The following is a 20,628-nucleotide window of genomic DNA, read 5'->3' on the forward strand; positions in this document are numbered from 1 at the left end:
GTGTCAGGCACTTTGTTAAGCAATGGAGACACAAAGATTGAAAAAAACAAACTACATGGACCAAGTACTTAAGGAACTTATAGTCTAAAAGGAGGGTGGTACACATACACAGGTAAATATAATGCAAGGTAGGAAGCAATGAGAACAAAGGGAAATCCAAACAAAGTGCTTAAGAAAAATTGGAAGGGAAAGCATACTCTTAAATGATGGGATCAGGGAAGGCTTCCTGGAGGAGAGTGACACATGACCTGGATTGTGAAGGATTTCCATGGGTATTGAGGAGGAGGGACCACATTCTGGCCATGAGGGAAGGGGGGGAGGTGGGGAGAGGGAGTGTCCAGTAAAAATGCTTGAAGACAGGAAGTATAGGTTAAGCTGGAGAAACGGGTCCCGTTTGGCTGGAACATATAGTGCCCAAAGTGGAGTAATATGAAATAAAGTTCAAAAAGGGAAGGTGAAGGCGGACTTGTGGAGGGCCCAGAATGGCAAGCTGAGGAACTTATATTTCATCCTCAAGGCGATAGGGAAGGTTTTTGAGCATGGGAGTAACACAGGCAGCCCTGTAGATTAGGAAGATTGATTTGTCAGCCATGTTAAAGATAAACTGAAGAAAGGAGAGATTGAAAGCATAGAGACCAGCTAGGAGGCTGTTCCAATACCCTGGTTGGGGGTGATGAGGATCTGAAGGAGGGTGGTAGCATGGGAATGTAAAGGAGCGGACTGATGAAGGGTGGAAACATCTAAAGGTCACACAGTTTGCCTCTTTGCCGATATGATGGTCAGTATCTAAACTACCATTACCCTATTGTTGTTCAGCTGTTTTTTTAGTTGTATCTGACTCTTTGTGACCTGATTTGGAGTTTTCTTGGCAAAGATGCTGGAATGTTTTGCCATTTCCTTCTCCAGCTCATTTTACAGATGAGGAAACTGAGGCAAACAGGGTTAAGTGACTTGCCCAGGGTCACACAACTAACTAATGTCTGATGTCAGATTTGAACTCAAGTCCTCCTTGACTCCAGGCCTGGCACTTTATCCATGGTGCCACCTAGCTGCTTAAATTCAGAGGACATTGTTACTCCCTCTGCCTACCCACTTCTCTATAGCTAGATATGGATCCAGGTTTGTTAATTCATTGGTATGGAAGCGCCCTCTAGCAATACAGGTCAGTAGTGCTCTGGTCTTAGAGAGTGGCCTGAGGCACTGAGATGTAACTTGCATTGGATCACTCAGTTTGTATGTGGGTCAGAAGAGGGACTTGAACCCAAGTCTTCTTGATGCTGAGGCCAGTTTTCTATCCATGACACCATTGGGCTTTTCTTCTAAATCCTTTGTAAAATATTCTATAAGTTCCTGGCTGCCCACTAGTTGGAGAGCCTATTTTGATGAGCTTAAAGGGGTCACTAATGAGACATCTCACATAGGAGGACCACTCTGAACCAGTGGCTTTGCCACAGCAGGCCAGACCAGGGCCACCAGCCAGGCTTGGGCAGTCACTATGGCATTGGGGCTGGTTAGTTAGAACCGGAAACATTGCATTGAGTGAGACAGTTTCCAAAAGCTCCTTGTCACCTGGTGAGGAAGCTTTACCTCCAGGTTAAGAACTGTTGAGACAAAACCTTCCAGCCACAGAAACCCAAGCCTCCTAACTGGTCACAGGCTCCACCCTAGGCTACAGAGGGAGCCACTGTCTGAGTCCATCTGGAGAGGTTCCAAGCCCCTTGCTGGATAACAGTGTCAATCAGGCATGTAGCCCAGCCAGAGGAGGGGGAGTCATGTAAGCCGAAGCCTGGGAAGAGAGCTTCCCAGTCTGCCTGTCCCCACGTCCCTTTCCCAGACTTTCTCAGTGGATCTTGCATATTGGGCATCTGCCTGCACGTCCTAAATCCCCAAGATGGGGCCATCTGCGTCATAGCCCAGATCATGTTGCAAACCCACATCTTGCCCAAAGGAGGTGTCAGCAGAGAAGAGGCCTGGAGTGGGAAAAAAAGAAAGCATCCTCACAGCATGAAACCACGTCCTGAAAAATGGAAGCAGAGCAGCAAGATGTCTGCTGTGTTGGATCTGTCTCCAATGGAACTATTTTCCTTCAGTGGAAAGTCTAAGCCTCTTTCAGAATTCTAGTTAGGTTCCATCAAGTGACCCCAGAAGCAAAAAGGCAATTGCTGGGCAGTCAACCCAATGTTTCTGGTTTCTTTATTGTCACTATGGCAGACAGCCTCAGATCTTGGTGACTAGGGGGCAGATAAGGGAGCTAGTTCACTCTGTTCTGGGCATGTGTTTTAGAAGTGGACCTTGATAAATGGGACAGTATCCAGCTGTGATATGGAGAAGGAATTAGACTCATGCTGCTTGGTTCCAGAGGGCAGAACTTGAAATAATGGGTAGAACAGGGGTGGGGAACCTGCGGCCTTCAGGCCACCTTAAATGATTTGTTCTGTAAAATTTGGATTCAGTCAAAAAAGCTCACTTAAAGACCTAGAAGGCCACAGGTTCCCTATCCCTGGGATACAAAGTACAGAAAGTCAGGACTTGGTCCCAGGTAAGGAAAAATTCCCTAACAACTAGAGTGGTCCAAAGGTAAAGTGGGCTCCCTGAGAAAGCAGTGGATTCCCTTCCATGGGAGATCTCCAAGCAGAGGCTGGAAGACCACTTTGGGGGTTTATTTCTAGGAGGATTCTTGCTCAGATATAGTTTGGATTAGATGACCTCTCGGATCACTTTCCAAATCAGAGAGGTGATAATTCTGTGTTATGATCCATGTGGAAGGCTTTTCTTAATTTAGAAGAGAATAGATAGCTCCCATTCTAATATTAGTAGTCATAGCCCAGTTATACTGTTTTATGAATTTATAAATTACTTAGCATAGTACCTGGCACACAGTCAGCCTTATAGAAATATTAATTATTATGATGTTGCCTGAGGGGCACCTAGGTGCCTCAATGGAAAGAGCTCATGGCTTGGAGTCAGGAAGACTCATCTTTGTGAGTTCAAATCTGGCCTCAGACACTTAGCTGTGTGACCCTGGGCAAATCACTTAACCCTGTTTGCCTTAGTTTCCTCATCGGTAAAATTAGCTTGAGAAGGAAATGGCCAAGAAAACCTCAAATGGGGTCACAAAGAGCTGGACATGATTAAAAATGACTGAACGGTAGCAACAACAACATCATGTGGCCTGCACCATCCATATCCCACCCCCAGCAGAATCCACTCTCTACCTATTCGTTTGGACCAGATTCTCCTTCTGTCTGTGCTCTGCTGCCTGCTAAGGCCCTCCTCAGCTCACCTACTCTGTCACAGTATTCATTCTTCCCCCTCCATTTGGCCTAGTGCCCTGGTGTTGGACTTTAACTTCTCTCTCTGGATCCGTGGTACCTGCATGACCACTTTTTCTGTGATACCAACACCATATACATGCACATTGTGACTCTTGGCCTTATGTCGTATCATAGATCTTTACTGTTCCTCACATACACATTCGATCTCTTCTCTCTGTACACAGGCTGTCCCCCCTGCTTAGAACATTCTTCTTCTTTAATTCCAATTCATATAATCCCAACCCTCCTTCAAAGCATGAGCAGATGTCATTTCTTACAGTAGGCATCTCCTGATCTCCTTCCGAGTTAGTGCCCCACCCCATATTAGTTTGTATTAATTCTGTACATATTGTATGTACATAGATATGCTTTGTTTTCTAAGGTAGCATGTGAGTTTTTTGATGACAGGGCCTGTATCATTTCATTTTTAAGAATATTTGTATCCCCAGTCCCTCACATAGCACTCGGCAAATAGAAAACTCAATAAATGCTTCTTGAATGGAATGGAATCATAGGGTCATAAATTTAGAAATGGAAGGTCCTTAGAGGTCATTTAGTTCAACCCACTCATTTTACAGATGGAAAACTGAGGCCCAGAGAAATTAAATGATTTGCCCAAAGCACATGGATAATAAGTGTCTAAGCTAAGATTCAAATACTCAAGTTTTCTGACTCCAGTCCAGCATTATTTCCACTACACTGTGCTATTGTGATAGCTTGGTTCTAGGCTCTTTTCCTGCTCTGTCTTGCAGCCACCTATGACCTGGAATTGATACTGGTAGCTGCTGCCTGTGACAAAATAGGTAGTGTGCAGATATTCCCAGCCCCACCCAATCTAGGGACCAAGGACAGCTCCCATAAATAGTTAGACTGGCTAAAAGTGAACCCATCTGGGTTCCTGGTTGTATCTGATGTTGGTGTCCAGTCCAATCAAGCAGCACGAAGTTATTAAGTACCTACTATGTGCCAGACACCATGCTAGCTAGTAGGAATACAAATACATAAAAAATCAAGCAATCAGTATTCTCAAGAAGTTTGTATTCTATTGGAGAGAAAACAACTACAAATATACTTAAATGTATACATGTAAATGGATGTGTATATACAGATATGTGTACATATTGTAGAGTAAGTACAAAATAAATACTACATAGTTATATATAAGGTTAGGGAGGGAGAGTCCTAGCAATTGAGGGACTGGGAAATGTGGTAATTGAAGGAAGAGAGGAATTCTATAAAGCAGAAGTGAGTAGGGAGTACATTCTCGTTACATTAGTCAATGCAAGGTCTAAGAAAGGAAATGGAGTTTGGTGTATAGAGAACAGATATAAGTCCAGTTTGGCTAGTATGGGACCACTGAGCGTGAGAAGGGGGGTAATATGTAATGAGGCTGGAAAGATAGGAAGGAGCCAGGTTGTTAAGGGCTTTAAAAACCAAACAATGAAGTCCATATTTTATTCTAGAGGCAGTAAAAAACCACTGGAGTTTATTGAGTAAAGGCACTTGTCACCTCTGTGGAGGATGGATTGAAATAGAAAGAGACTTGAGACTCAAGGATATTCTGTTTGATCATAGACCCTGGAGTACATTATGTTTTTAAAAAACCTTTTTGATATTCTTGACTACTTAAACCTGGTTATTTGTTACTTTCTAAACAAATGGACAAATGGAATTCATCAAACAAACCTTTAGAAAAGACCTCAAAATGCTTTCTGAATTGGCAATACAACCCATCCAAGGGGTCTGATTTCACTTCTGTGCAATATGTATGTGTGTGTATATATATATATATATGTATATATATATACACACATATATATATACATATACACACACATATGTATATTATATATATACATATATATATATATATTCATTCAGTTCCCATCATGAGGCGCAGGTTTCATCCACTTAACTAACCTATTTCCTCCAAACTGTTGCCAGTCCTCACAGTTGTCTAATTTTACCTCCATGAAATTCATATCCACCCCACTCAGTATCTGAATTGAATGAAATAAATCTATATTGAAAAAACAAACTTCATGGCTAATGTGAAAATGTGTTCTGCATGGCTTCACATATATAATGGGTATCGTATTTCTTGCCTTCTCAATGCATTTAGGGAAAGGATAAAGGGAAGGAGAGAATTTGGAACTGAAAACAATTTGTTTAATTTAAAAAGAAAAAGCAAACTGCCAGTGATGAGTAGGATTATACTGCTTTTCTGGGTGAAGGATAAAGTATGGAACACCAAAGAATAGATCAGCTTTCTGCAAAATTAAGATTCTATAATCAGATCCCTTCCTATACCATCAGCCAGCAAATTATTTCCAGGAGTAAGCTTGTCCTATTGGAATCTCTAAAGCTACATCCCATTTACATTTTTTTTCATAACTCAATCCCTAAAGGAAGAAAATATTCTTAGGTTGTGGTTCCATGGTGGGAGGAAAGAGAACAGAGCCCAGGGGTGACACTAAGGAAGGGGGTGAGGGTCTAGGGGAAATTGGAATAACCTAGAAGAAAAGCAGAAAATATCATATTTACTGAAGCATATAATCCTTTTTTTGGAGGCAATCAGGGAGGCAATAAGTGACTTGCCCAGGGTCACACAGCCAGTAAATGTCTGAGGTCAGATTTGAACTCAGATTCTCCTGACTCCAGATTTGGTGCTCTATCCACTGTACCACCTAGCTGCCCCTGGAGCATGTGATCCTAAGAAAAGTTCCTAGGTGAATTAAAGCTTACTTTGGCCTGGAGAAAAAAGCACTATTAAATTAAGCAATGAATTTCAATAGTTAAAAATTAATGAGAAGGGCACTAGATTGTGCATATGTATTTGGATTTCTTTAAGTCTTGTTCAAATTGTGCATCCTTTTAATTTATTATGATAATACTAGTTTATGTTTCTTTTTAGCTATTTTGGCAAGGTCTATGTTAATGAAAAAGCATATTTGAGTGGGAAAACATGTCATAGTATTTAATTCCAGTTTTCCATGCCCAGCTGCTCACACTACAAGCCCAGAACCAAAAGAACCCCACCCCCCCCCCAAAAAAAACAACTCACTGTCCCCTGGTGGCAGCTTGGCATAATTGCATCCTTATGAAATTGTATGACAGAAACATCATATGGAGAGTTTCTGAGCTGCCTCCTTGAGGTTTTGGCTCTTTGCCCCCAATCTGACTACTATGTCTGTCTAAGTTCCATCCTGTAATTTCTCAAATGGAAAAGTCCAGTTAGGTATTCTAAAAGGCCATGAAAATAAATAGGTTATATGGATGTTAAATGAAAAGCTTTGTGAGTTTGATAATAACCAACATTTATATGGCACTTACTATGTGCCAGGCACTTTACAGCTCAGCACTTTACAGTTATTATCTCACTTGGTCCTCACAACAAACCTGGGATGGAGGTGCTATTATTACCCCCATTCTTCCCTCAGAGGAAACTTGAGGCAAACAGAGGTTAAGTGACTTGCCCAGGGTCACACAGCTAGTAAGTATCTGAGGCTGGATTTGAACTCAGAACTTCCTGACTTCAAGCTTGCACTCCCTCCACTGAGCCATCTAGCTGCGTGGAAAAGTGACAAGATTGTCATCAAGCATACATCTCGGCACACTATATGCCCATGTGCCAAAAGTGTTCTAGAACCCAGCATTGTAAGGATCTGCCTAGCCACACACAGTATTCCAAAAGGCAACCATTAAGTAAGATTTCTTTCAATCTTCCCTTTTCTCCCAGCTACTTGATTTGATCTGGCTTTCCATTATTCCTTTCTAATCTTATCTTTCCCTGCTTTGAAGCGTGCATTGCTGAACAGAGAGCATTGCACAGAAGGGTAATGAATGAAAAGCAGTTACAATAACATAAGAGTTATGGGGACTGGTGTGGTTTAGTGATAAAGGCTCTGGATTTGAGCTCATTAGATCTGAGTTTGAATCTTACCTTTGCCACTTACTTCTTGGGTGATTTCAGAGAAGTCTTCACTTTTCTGAGTCTTAGTTCCCGACCTATAAAATAGAGATTACTTGCCCTCCTGACCTCACAGGGTTGTTATGAAGATGTTTTGTAAGCCTCAAAGTGCTATGTAATTGGAAATTGTTGTTATTAAGAGTGTGAAAACTCTCCATATGGTTTGTTAATTCCATGAAGAGCTGTTTAGACAATGAAGGGGCCACTCCAGTTACATTCGTCACTGGGGAGGAACAATTTCCTTTACCAAATATTATTAGCTGCAGGCAGCTGGTTAGTTAAATGTGGTCTTCTGTTTCAGAGAAATCGACCTATTATGGGGACAAAGAGAATTGTTTCAATTTCAGTTGTTAATTGAATCCATGAATAACCACCAACCTCACCTTCAGGGCCAACTGAAGACAAAACTGAAAAATTGAAGTTGGTCTCCACCCACCCACCACCTACCCTTGCTGGAACTTTTTCTCTCTACATGAATTCCTCCCACTCTGGTATCCATGCTACCCCATGATTATTAGAGCATCCCAATATGCAATTCTGCCCAGGATATAGCCTATACTCTGTTGCTACATTCTCTCTCTCTCTCTCTCTCTCTCTCTCTCTCTCTCTCTCTCTCTCTCTTTCTTTCTCTCTTTCTTTCTCCTTCCTTTCTTCTCTCTCCCTCCTTCCTTTTCTCCGTCTTCCTCCATCTCTTCTTCCTTTCCTCTCTCTCCCTTCCTCTCTTTCCTTTCTTCTCTCTCCTTCCTTTCTTCTCTTTCTTTCCCTCTCTCTCCCTCATCTCTCTTTTTTTCTTTGCTAAGTCTGTAAGTTGCAGAGAAGGTGCTGACTTGTATTGATAGAAGGAGTCTCGTCATTCAGAACTTCCATATTCCAATGAAATCATAGCTTTACTCCATATCTAGTTCCTATCCTATATAACAGACACCCTCCAACTCTTGTTATTAGACATTTAAATGGCTTAATTTTATCATGAAAATAATTTTGACCGCATGGCCCCCAGAAAGGGTCTCAGGCACCCTCAGGGGCCCCCAGACTACATTTCAAAGAACCACTGCTATATAAGAGCATGGGCTATTCACCAATAGATAGGTAGAGTGATCAAAATATGTGAACAGTTTTAAAAAGAATGATAAACTGTAAGTTTCCATATAAAAATAAGATCCAACAAGAGAAATGCAAGTTACAATAAATCTGAGTTTTCGCAGAATAGCCTGCAACTTGGCTACAGCACCACCCCAAAAAAAGGGAACAGTCAATGTTGAAGGGGCCATGGGAAGACAAACAGGAATGCATAGTAAAACCGAAATGATCTAACTATCCTGGATAACAGTTTGGAATTATGCCAGCAAACTGTTGCTATCCTTTGACCCAGTGATCCCACCATTCAGCTTATACTCCAGGGAAGTTAAAGGCAGAACCAAAATTTGGATATAGACCGAAACATTCCTAGGCATCTGGGCTGTGGGAATGAATGCAGAGCTCATCTCAAGGTGCCCCTGGGCAAGTCACAGTGTATCAATGATGGAGGAAGCTCTCTAAAACTATAAATTACACAGCAGGTGCTGGTCTGCATCATCCCCACCCCCAGCTCCCCCAAAAAAGGAAAAGAAAAAATTCATAGCAGCCCTTTTTTTGTGTGGTAGCAAAGAATTGGCAAGTGAAGTGAACTCCCACGGACTGGGGAGTGGCTGGGCAAACTGCGGCACATGAATGTAACTGAATATTATTATACAATGAGAAATGGTGGGTCTGGTGGAATCCCAACAAATGGGAGAGGATCTGTGTGAACTGATGCTGAGCAAAATAAGCAAAACCAAGAGATCACTATGCCCAGTGATTATAACAAGGCCAGTGAAAAGGAAAAGGAAGGACACAGTGCTCCGAGTAAATGGGAAACTAATCATGGGTCCTAGAAAACAGATAATGGAACAAAACCTCCTCCTGTCAACAGTGGATCCAGGCTCTAGAGCAGAAAATTGCTTACTTTGGCAGGGGAGGTCACTCATGTTTTGGTTGGTTACAAGGGAGGGTCCTGTAGGAAGGGTGTCAAGGAGTGAGGAGGCTTATAGAACCCGAAACGATTATGATGTAAAAATAAAGGGCATGAACAGAATTTTAAGGGGGTAAAGGACAATAAAAATGCATAAAGTGACCCATTGATCCCCCTGAAATCAAAAGAAAGTTTCAATAGTCATTCTAAGATAAGGTCTTAGAATTTGTAGAAGCCCCAGGACCAAGTTACATTCTGCCGTCTGGTGAAGAGGGTGAGAAGAAGTTCTGGGACTAAGTCTGAGAAGCATTTCTAAGTTGGGATGTTCTGTCTCCTCAGTTCAAGGTTAGCTCTGTGAAAGTTGGAGTTTGGGGTTTGGAGTTGTAGGACCTGGGACTGAATCCTAAAAGCAACTAGGGAACACAGTGAATAGAGCACAGGACCTGGAGTCAGGAAGACTCAAGGTCAAATCTCAGCTCTGACATTTACTACAAGTGTGACCCTGGACAAGGAGATGTAATAATAGTACCTACCTCCCAGGATTGTCATGAGGATAAAATAAGATAAAGTGTTTTGCAAACCTTAAAAATCCATATAAATGATAGCTATTATTATTGATAATAATCCAGACTAACTACTTGCTAACTGTTTGACCTTTGACAAATTTAGCTTCCCTGGACCTGAGTGTCCTTGAAGGAACTAGACTGCTGACCTATCATTTCCCTTCACAGCTTACAAATCTATGATCCTATAAATCGTGAATTCTCTCCCAGCAGGTAACCCCAAGGGGATGATGATCCGGCTGGTGAATGGCTCTGGCCCCCATGAGGGACGTGTGGAGGTGTACCATGACCGGCGCTGGGGGACAGTATGCGATGATGGATGGGACAAGAAGGATGGGGATGTGGTGTGCAGGATGCTGGGCTTCCGAGGAGTGGAGGAGGTGTACAGAACAGCTAGATTTGGGCAAGGTAAGATGTAGAGATGGAAAAGGGAAGGTTCTGAAAGAAGAGTGGAACCCAACAACAGGTAAGTTTAGACTCTGTGTCAGGAAAAACTTTCCTAACTGTTAAAGCTGCCCCAGAGTGGAAAGGGCTGCTTCAGGACCCACAGGTGGGAACAGCCTCTTTCATTAGATCATGTACACAAGGGAATTATTTATTTTTATTTTAAAGGTGAACATTTATTATTGAATATTCAATATTTAGGACATTTTTGTTTATCAAACATACTAAGGAAACTAACATAACTTAATTTGCAATAAAAATTAAAATTCACTTAAAAAACAGATATAGAATACTGGGTTTTGTTTTTTTGTTTTTTTTTTTTGGAGACACTGTATGCGTGCCTGTGCTCAGGACATTTCCCCCTCCCTGGAGGTATTCAGGCAAAAGATGGATGACTCCTTGCCCTGAATGTTGCAGTGAGGTTTCTTGTTCAGGCAAGGGTTAAACTAAGTGTTCACTGAGATCCCTTCGAACTCTGTGATTCTGTCATTCTCCCTTGTCTTCTGTTTCTTCAGCTATAAAATGAAGATGTTAGATAAGATGACTTCTAACATCTCTTCTAGTTCCAAATCTATGAACCTCTGGTTTCCAAAAGGAAAACTGAAACTGGACCAGGTGGAACATGTTCCAAAACTGGCCCTTCCGTTCTTCCAATCTTTTGTACTCTTTTCTCTCCCCTCAGCCCATTGCCAACTTCCTTAGGTGTGGGTGGCATTTATTCAAGCAACTCTTGTGAAGTTCATTGAAAACATCTGGCAGAAAACCAGCTGGATTCCCATGATGTGTCCTCTACCCTTTTTCCAGTAAAATCTAGAAACTGACAGCCACCTGGAGAGTTCAGAGGGATTTTTGAGTTTTGAGGAATGAAGCCCTGAGGAGAGAACAGTTCTCTCACTTCCTTTTAGAGATTTGGACTTGTTTTCAGCATATTTCCTTAGAAGAAATAGATGTCGTATTGTTTACAAGAGGAAGAAACAGAAATAGTCCCCACTACACTGTTGGGCTCCCCCACCATGACCTGCCTTCTAACAAATGACAACAAAGCCATTTGTGAAATAAAATCATGAACTTGTTCAGAAGGTCTAAGTAAGGCAAGCTGTTCAGATGTGGCATGCGCCATCAGCCTAAAGCAAACCTGCCAACTAACAAGCAGACAGACCTATGCAATCAGAGGGATCTTGGCTTCAGGAGAGGTCTGCTTTATTCCCCTCACTTTACAGAAGAGGAAACTTGTCAAGGGAGATTGATTGAGCAGCTGCCCGAGGTCAGACATGTTAGTGTCATAAGTCAAATTTGAACCTGGATCCTCTGGCTACAGAACCAGGGGTATCTTTCTACTATACCACACCCCTTCCCCCTGCTTTGGATGTTAGCTAATGCGTTTATATAATCACCTCCACAAAACTCCCTGAGTTTTTTAGACATTTATAAGAAAGTCTCAAAGATAACACAAGCATCTTAAGGCAATTTGGATTGTGGGAACAGAATGTTCAAGTTCCTGCCATGTGATTTAAATTATTTCCCTTGTTGAAGCAATTGTAGGAAAGGAAGGAAGGAAGGAAAGGAAGGAGAGGAAGGAAGTTAAGGAGGGAGGAAGGGGCAGCAGGAGAGATGGAAAGAAGGGGGGCGGGAGGGAAGGAAGGAAGGGAAGAAAGGAAGAAGAGAGGAAAAAAACATTTATTGTGTCTACTCCCTGCTTGGAACTGTGCTAAGTGACATGTATATATAATCATGGATAGAGAGGCAAGCTTGGAATCAAAAATACCTGCATTTTGCCCTGCCTATGGTATATACTAGCCATGTGACTATGGGCAATCAATCTTTCAATGCCTCTAGGCTACTTTTTCAGTCTATAAATTACAGACCAGTCACTGCTCTGCTTTTGTGGAGGGAGTTTCCATAACCAAAATTCCCTATTCCAGCAGAATCACAAGTCCCAGCAAAAACAAAGATGTCCCTAGCATGGGCCTTACTTTAAAGATAGAATCACTGAGTGTTAGAGCTGGAATGAATTTTACAGATCCTCTAGTCACTAGTCCGAACTCTTAATTTTATAGATAAGGAAGCCAATACACACACACACACACACACACACACACACACATACACACACACATACACATGCACGCACACGCACATGCACACACAGATAGATAGAAAGATATATAAACAGGCAGAACTAGACCGATGTACAAAATTACTACAATCATGTAAATTAAAAGATCGCTAAAAGGAAGCTAGATTCAATATCTAGGATCATTGACCTAGACCAGCCCTCTAAAAGGTAATCCAGTCTAACACTTTCATTTGCTTTTATTTTTAATATATTTTTATTTATTTTGTTAAATATTTCCCAATTACATGTAAGAAAATTAATTATTTTTTTAACATTTTGTGTTCCAAATTCTCTCCCTCCCACCCAGACCACCCCACCTCCTTGAGAAGGCAAGCAATTGATATGGATTATACCTGTGACATCATGCAAAACATATTTCCATATTAACCATGTTGCAAAAGAAAACACAGACAAAAAAAAGAAAGAAAAATAGAGAAAGTTTAAAAAGCATGCTTCAATCTGCATTGAGTTCATCAGTTCTCACTCTAGAAATGGATAGCATTTTTCTCAATGAAACCTCTTCATTTTACAGATGAGGAAACTGAGACCCAGGAAGACTGAGTGACTTGCCTGAGGTCACATAGGCAATAAGTATCAGAGGTGGAATTCAAACCCAGGTCCTTGGACCACAGAGCTAAGATTCTTTCGGCTATATATCACCCTGCCTCTGAGGAAGTGAAAAACTAATAATGCTCTCCATGGAAAGATAATGAAACATGATAATGAAATGTTTTCCCTTTTCTTGGCATAAAGGCAGGGGACTATTAGGGCAAAAATGTCATATACGTTGTCAGAAATGGTTATGATATTGAGTGTTTTTGCCCAACTGTTTTCTTTATTATAAGAGAATTTCCATTTCAAAGGTAGTAGAAAGAGTTATTTCCAGAAATGTCACTGAGATTTTTTTTAAAGACTAGTGCATACATTTATTTGGGGGCAGGGAGAGGGGAGAAGGAAGGAGAGAAGAGAAGAAAGGAGAAAAAGGGAAAGGAAGAAAGGAGGAGAGGTTAGATGGAGAGGAAGGCAGGGAAGGAGAGGAAAGAAAAGGGAAGAGAGAAACAAATGACTTCATTGAGTTGGAAGACCTGCGGAATGATCTCTGCCACTTATGGATTATGTGACCTTTAGCAGGTCACTTAAACTCTCGAAATAATGGATATGATAGTCTTTGTAGCCCTTATTCAGTTGTTTCAGTCATGTCCAACTCTTTGTGACCCCATTTGGGGTTTTCTTGGCAGAGATACTGGAGTGGTTTACCATTTCCTTCTCCAGCTCATTTTAAAGATGAGGAACTGAGGCAAATAGGGTTAAATGAGGGTCACCCAGCCTGTAAGTGTCTGAGGTCACATCTGAACTGAAAACTTCTTGACTTCCAGCCCTGGCACTCTACCCACTGTTCCACCTAACTGTCCCATTTGCAGCCATAGTGTGCTACATAAATATTTGGGATTATTATTACTTCAAATAAACATACAAATGCATATAATATGTGATCTCTTTGTGGGAACAGATAAGACCTAGGGAATTGCCTGGAGCAGTTTTAGTAACTTGCCCAGGGCCATACAACTAGTAAGTGTCAGAGACCAGATTCTGATCCAGGTTTTCTGGATTCCCAGTGCAGCACTCGATCTACTACTGCCTCTATTAAAAAGTGTGAGGGCTAAGGTAAGGACTGTTTAATTGCCAACAGTAGCCCAGAAGTTCTGGTGAGCAGAAATTTTCTGAACGATCTGGAGGGTTTGCTCTCTAATTCATTCACTTATTTGAAAGGCTACTAGTTGTTGACTAGTGACTAGAATCACTAGTTTAATGATGCTAAGTGGTACACCCTCACAAATTCCTCTTTGTCCTTCCATGATTGAACATCAGCCAGACCTTTCTGGATGAATTAATGGAGTTTGGAATTGAGCTAAAATATAAACATTTTAGCTCAGTTTTCTCTTGGTCAGATCTCCTTGGCTGTCTTTTATTTATTTTGGGTGTGATTGATTCTACACTACCCTTGGGTGTCCAGCTTCTTCCTGGGTAATAAGTTAATCAATGTGCTTTCCAAAAGATATTTAATCTGGGCATTCTTTATCTGCCTGAAAGAGAGCTTGTGTAAGAACTATCTAATATCTTTGCAAGAAAAGAAGCCAGGGAGGCAGGGGAATCTGCCAGAGGCCAAAAGCAAAGGGGACAAAAAGAAATAGCTGCTCATTCTTCTGGCCCTAACTTAAATTCAGGGCAAATCCTATCACAATATGTATTGAAACCACAAAAATCTCTGTGTAACAAAACTAGTTCCAAGCCCTAGGCAATCTGCCGTTTATTTCAAGAGCTATTCAGTGTAATTTGGGCTTTGAGCATGCCCAGTTTGGCTGATATGGAGCCCACTGCATGCTCTACTTTATGGGGGGCGGGGGTTGACCTCCTTCGATTGTCTGCCTTCATCTTTAAAACTGGCAAGATTGAACCGGCTCATGCTTTGCCATCTCACAGTCTTGTGCTCACCTGAAAAGAGTACAACCATGCCCAGCCAAAGGTGGCAGAAGAAGCACATACAGGCTGAGTCTTGTCAGTTTTTAAAAACAAAGGCACACAATCAAAGGAAGCCACCCCCTCCTCATGGTAGGTGACTCAGGGGGCTCCATGCTAGGCAAACTGGGCATGCTCAAAATCCAGGTTACATCAACATATAATGAAATATTTTGTATAAACTCTCCCACACACACCTTAAAATAGATTGTGGAAATATTTTATTGAGGCTATTCCAGAGTGATTTACAACGTAGGCAGAGCACTGAACTAGGAATTCAGAAATGATGTTAATAATGACTGACAATTAGATAGCACCTTACAATTTTCAAAATGTTTTCTATCTATCATCTCATTTAATCCTCACAAAAATCCTGTGAGGTAAGTACTATCATTGCCCCCCATTTTACAGATTTGGAAACTGAGGCCCAAAGAAACCCCTTAGAGAGGGTCACTTAGTTAATAAGAGTCTGAGGCCAGGGCCTCTAAAATCCAAACCCGGCATTTTATTCAGTTATACTACCAGCCAGCCCAGCACTGCCACTAACCCACAGGAAGACTGTGGACAAAGAGTCACTTCATCTCTCTGGCTCTCAGTTTCCCCATCTAGCTCTATTATTCTATGATTCTCTCCCAGAATTGCTAGCAAATAAATGGATAGACCCAAATTTTCCTATGCTCCTGTCTGAATCCAATTCACTTCAGTAAGTACTTACTATTAGTACTAGTACTACTTCTACTAATACCACCACTACTATTACTACTACTACTACTACTAATTAACTACTACTACCACCACAACTACTCTTACTACCACTGCTGCTAGTATCATCACCACCACCACTAATAATAATAATAATAATAATTACCACTACTATTACTACCACTACTGCCACTACCACCACCACCACTACTATTACTATGGCTACTACTACTACTAATTACTACTACTACCATCACCATTACCACCACCACTACTGCTGATATTAAAAATAATTACTACTACTACCACCACCACCACCACCACTACAAATAATAATTACTACTACTATCACCACCTTATGACCACATGTATCACCACCACCACTACTGCTAATAATAATAATTACCATGACTACTACTACCACCACCACTGCCGCCACCACTACCACTACTACCACCCCCACCATTATCACTACTACTACTACTAATAATAATAATAATAATTACTACTACTACTACTACCACCACCACCACCACTACTACTAATAGGTGTTTATATGGTGCTTTAGCATTTGCCAAGTGCTTTACATACTGGATCTCATTTGAGCCTGACAACAACCCCGTAAGGTAGGTACTACAAGGTATTATTAGGCAGGTCACATGGCACAGTGGAAACCTCCCTGGCTCTGGAGTCCAAGAACTCAGGTTCAAATCCTGCCTTTTGCTTTTATTACATATGTGACCTTGAGTGAGTTCCCCCCTTTTCTGAGACATTGGCTTCCTAAATGGCCTCTGAAATCCCTTCTGACTCTAGATCTCTTATCCCCCATTTCACAATTGAGGAAACTTGAGATCCCGAGAGGTTAGATAACAAGCCCATGGTCACACAGTAAGTAACAGAATTGGGATTTAAACCCAGGGCTTCCTGATGCAAATGCCTCACTCTATCTACTCTATCCCATTGCTTCTCTGTGATTAAATACTTTCCATGAGCTAGGCTCTATGCTAGGTGATAGAGATACAAGGAAAAAGATGAAAAATAATTCCTTCCTTGGAAAGTTCCAGTTCTATTGGGAGATCATTTATTTTCTCATAGATTTGGCCAACAGTTTCCATGTAAGACATTCTGGCCAATGGGGGAATCACACACCATGCCATCTAGCGTGTGGTCAAGCTAATGTACCCCAGATTCGCCGTACCCTGCCCAATCCCACCTGACATTCACGAAGATCCAGTCAGTTCAAAGGAAAGATAACATAGGTCTGTACCTGAAACCCTGCAATGGTCTTGGAAATTGTCAATCCTTTTGAACTTAGGTCAATCCAGTTGACTCAGAGGCAGTGTGGGATAGTGGAAAAAAAACGCTAAGTTTGGAGCAATAGAACTTGGGTTCGAATGCTGGCTCTGTCATTTCATACCTATGTGGCCTTGGGCAAGCTTCTTAACCACTATGTGCCTCACTTTCCTTCTCTTTAAAATGAAAGAGTTAGGCTAGATGACTTCCAAAGTCCCTTTCATTTGTCTTTCCATGATCATTTAATTTTAATCCAGTTCAGCTCTAAATTAAAGGGTCCTCCTCATCAGGCTTTCCCCTTCTGATGGCCACATTCCTAGAACACCCTTGATTATGACTTAGTCTCTAAGACTACAGAGTACGTTTCTTAGAAGATATGCTATATTTTATTAGGAGGGATGTCACATGGTCCTGAAGGCAGCTTCTGGTTGTTAGAATAGCTAACTTTGGGAAGCTTCTCCCCAGATTCTGAGATCATTGCCATGAAGTCACAGTGAGTAACAGAATTGGCTCCCATCATCTCTTACCCCCAACTCAAGACAAGGCAGGGGAGTAAGGATGTCACAACAGTGCTGGGCTTAAGGAGTATACATGCTCTCTCCATTTGGTTGTGTCAGATGAGGGGAAGGAAAGAGCTGGTCATTGATTTAGGGCAGGGGTTCTTAGCCGGAGTCTACATACTTCATTTTTAAAAATGTTTTGACAACTGTATTTCAGTGAATTTGGTTTCCTTTATAATCCTATATATTCATTTTATGAATTTAAAATATTATTTTGAGAAAAGGTCCATGGGCTTTACCAATAATAATGATAGCACCTACTACATGCCAGACACTGTGCTATGCACTTTACAAATGCTATCTCATTTGCTCCTCACAATACATTGCAAGATAGGCACTATTACTATCCCCAATTTACAGCTGGGGACACTGAGCCAAACAGAGACTCAAGTCTTCCTAACTGGAGGCCCAGCATTCTATCCATTGCTCCACCTACTTGCTCAAAAAGTCAAAGAGGTCCATGAATGGAATGGAATAAGTATTTATTAAGCACCTACTATGTGCCAGGCACTGTGTTAAGCACTTTGCAAATGTTATTTCATTGGATCATGACCAAAAAAAAGAAGTTAGGACCCCTGGATGAGGATGAGCTGTCTCAGCACTTTCAGCATCTGTTGGGGTGGGTAAGGCAGAGGAAGTGAGCCATTTTGGAGGGGGGTAATAGTGATGCTTCTATATAGCTACACCTTTTGGTCAGGCAACCCTGGGGTGGGGAAGGGGGTGTCTCACATGGTAGAGAATTTGTTTGGCATTTGAAAACACAGCTCTTTGGAGAGGTACTGGGGGAGGGCATGGCATGTAAAGTATTAGATGCGGAGTCAGGAAGACCTTGATTCCAATCCCACCTCAGACCTGGGTGGGTTACCTCAGTCTCTGTGGCTCAGTTTCCTGATCTGTAAAATGAGGAAGCTGAACTCAATGGCTTCTAAGTTCTCTTCCATCTTTAGGGCAGTGAGCTTATGGTTCTTTGAATTCCACGGTTTCTTTCTCCTTCTATCCACAGGCTTCCAGCATTAGAAATGAGTTTTCCGATGTGTCTTCTAAGCAACCCTTTTTAATGTGTCTCCATAGGCACGGGGCAGATCTGGATCGATGACATTGCCTGCAAGGGGACAGAGGACAGTATCCTCCAGTGTAGCTTCTCCAGCTGGGGGAAGACCAACTGCGGCCACGCTGAGGATGCAGGGGTGACATGCACCAGACACTGAGGACGGGCAGGATGGCAGACGCTGGCCTCCATTGCCTATCACTGGGGAGGCTGGGACCTTGCACCCAGGGCCGCCCAGACTTGCACCCTGCCCTGCACTGCACCCCTAAGCCTAGTGCCCACTAACGAGCCGCCATAACTCTCTAGTTAGACAGCTGCTAAAAACAGTGCCTCTGGGATTGACTGCAAATCTTTTCCCTCCTGGAACAACTGGATCAACAATTTACTGACCTTACTCTGTGCCAATAGTAGCTCCTTAGAACCCGTATCATGCTTGTTTTCATTCTGTCGGTAACAGTTAAATGCTGGGGATGTGTCAAAAGCAACTCTGTTATATGTGGCCATGGGGAGCGGGGCTAGCATGGATAATTAAATCTACAGAAAGTTCCCAAACTGCATTCAAACTGATGATCTTGACTCCCTGCTCTGCAACAACTTGGTTATTACCCTGAACTCAGAGGCAAGTGGCTGGAATTCAGGTCCTGGCAAGAGCCATATGACCTGGGAAAAGGCATTTTCCTTCTCTAAGCCTCAGTTTACTAATTTGTAAAACAAAGGGGGGTGGAAAGGGTGTTAAGGCTGAGGGAAAGACCAGAGAACACCAAAATACCTGCAGCCCAGAATACCTGTGAGTATGTGGCTCGGGGCTGGGCTGGCCTGGCCTGGCCTAAAGTTCATTGGGACTCCCAGATACTAGAAGATGCCGATTCCAAAACCTGGTGTCATGGAAAGAGCACCAGGAGTGGAATCTGAGATCCTCAATACTAATCTAGGCTTTATTTCCCATTTTGTGACCTGGGGAAGCCACTTCTGTTTTAGGCCTCCCTGGGCCTATATTTCCCCATCTATAAAATAAGAAATGATCCCCAAAGGCCCTTTCTGGCTCTAAATTCCATGATCCTATCACTAGGTGTCTCTGAAGTCTGAGTATCAACATCAGTTGGTGTGTTTTGGCTTCATCTTAGAACATTGTGTGATGGAGAAGGAGCATTCTATGAGAATTTATTATGCAGTCGGGAGTACCAGGCATTTGGGAGGAGGTGGGAATACAATAACCAGAAAAATGGAGAATGGGCTAGCTATGGGAAGGAGGAGGAGACACAACCAGCCTATGGCTCAGCCCCTAGATACTGGCAAGTCTGTTGTGTTACAAATGTACACATTACAAGCTTTATCATGTACTTACGTAGCGAGGGCCATCCCTCACATGTAGCCTGGGCCCATTGTTGTATGGCTTGAAGGGAGGCAGAAAAGACATCTCTAGCCTCCTCTCCCCCTACTCTTCTCCAAGGAAGACTTCCATTCCTGCCAGGTGGTTGCAGCAGGAGGGTCAGGCTGGAGGCCACTCTGCTCTCCTTAGAGAAAGGGGGCACCTGGCTACAATTATATCTATCTGCTCCCTTAAATATTGTTAGTCCAGGTGTAGGGATGGGGAACCTGCTGCCTTAAGGCCACATGTGGCCTTCTAGGTCCTTAAATGTGGCCTATTGACTGAATTCAAATTTTACGGAACATATACATGTGGCCTTAAGGCCGTAGGTTCCCCACCCCTGGTCTAGGGCATGTGATTTTCAGGTGCAAACTAACTTCTGTTGGCTGTTTCATTATGAGCCTGAGCTTTCTAGCCAAAGTTTGACTCCCTACCCACCAAATAACAGTTCCAAAGTAAACAACATAACACTTAGCCAAGAAAGCCTTTTATCCAAGTAGTAAATCCTTCTATCCAAAATAGAAATCAGAGAAAGCGTACATAGGCAAGTATATTCCAGACAGCAGAGAGTGAAGGAGTTCTACCTTTGAAAGCAAGGTTAACTGAGCTCCACAAAGAGATGTTCTAGATCTCACCCCAGGGGAAATTCCCTGAAACCTCCAGTATAGCAAGCTGGGGATAGGGACACGCTGCAACCAGCCAGCTGCCCTCATGTTCTTCCCAGTCTTTTTCTTCAGCAACC

General features: G+C 42.3%; 1 protein-coding gene across 2 annotated transcripts in view; it reads left to right on the top strand.

Moving 5' to 3' along the window:
* The window catches only part of SCARA5 (scavenger receptor class A member 5), a 143,085-nt gene extending 124,016 nt beyond the window's left edge, over positions 1-19,069 (top strand). Inside the window, exons 8-9 of one of the 2 annotated variants that reach the window (XM_036751622.1) lie at positions 10,048-10,245; positions 18,541-19,069. In XM_036751622.1, coding sequence (XP_036607517.1) covers positions 10,048-10,245; positions 18,541-18,677 — 335 coding nt within the window. In that variant the 3' untranslated portion in view covers positions 18,678-19,069. The remainder of the gene's footprint in view (positions 1-10,047; positions 10,246-18,540) is intronic. The other variant, XM_036751623.1, reaches the window with a different exon arrangement.
* Positions 19,070-20,628: the final 1,559 nt, after the last annotated feature.

The sequence above is a fragment of the Trichosurus vulpecula genome, chromosome 3 (assembly GCF_011100635.1).
Source record: "Trichosurus vulpecula isolate mTriVul1 chromosome 3, mTriVul1.pri, whole genome shotgun sequence".
Taxonomy (NCBI): Eukaryota; Metazoa; Chordata; class Mammalia; order Diprotodontia; family Phalangeridae; genus Trichosurus; species Trichosurus vulpecula.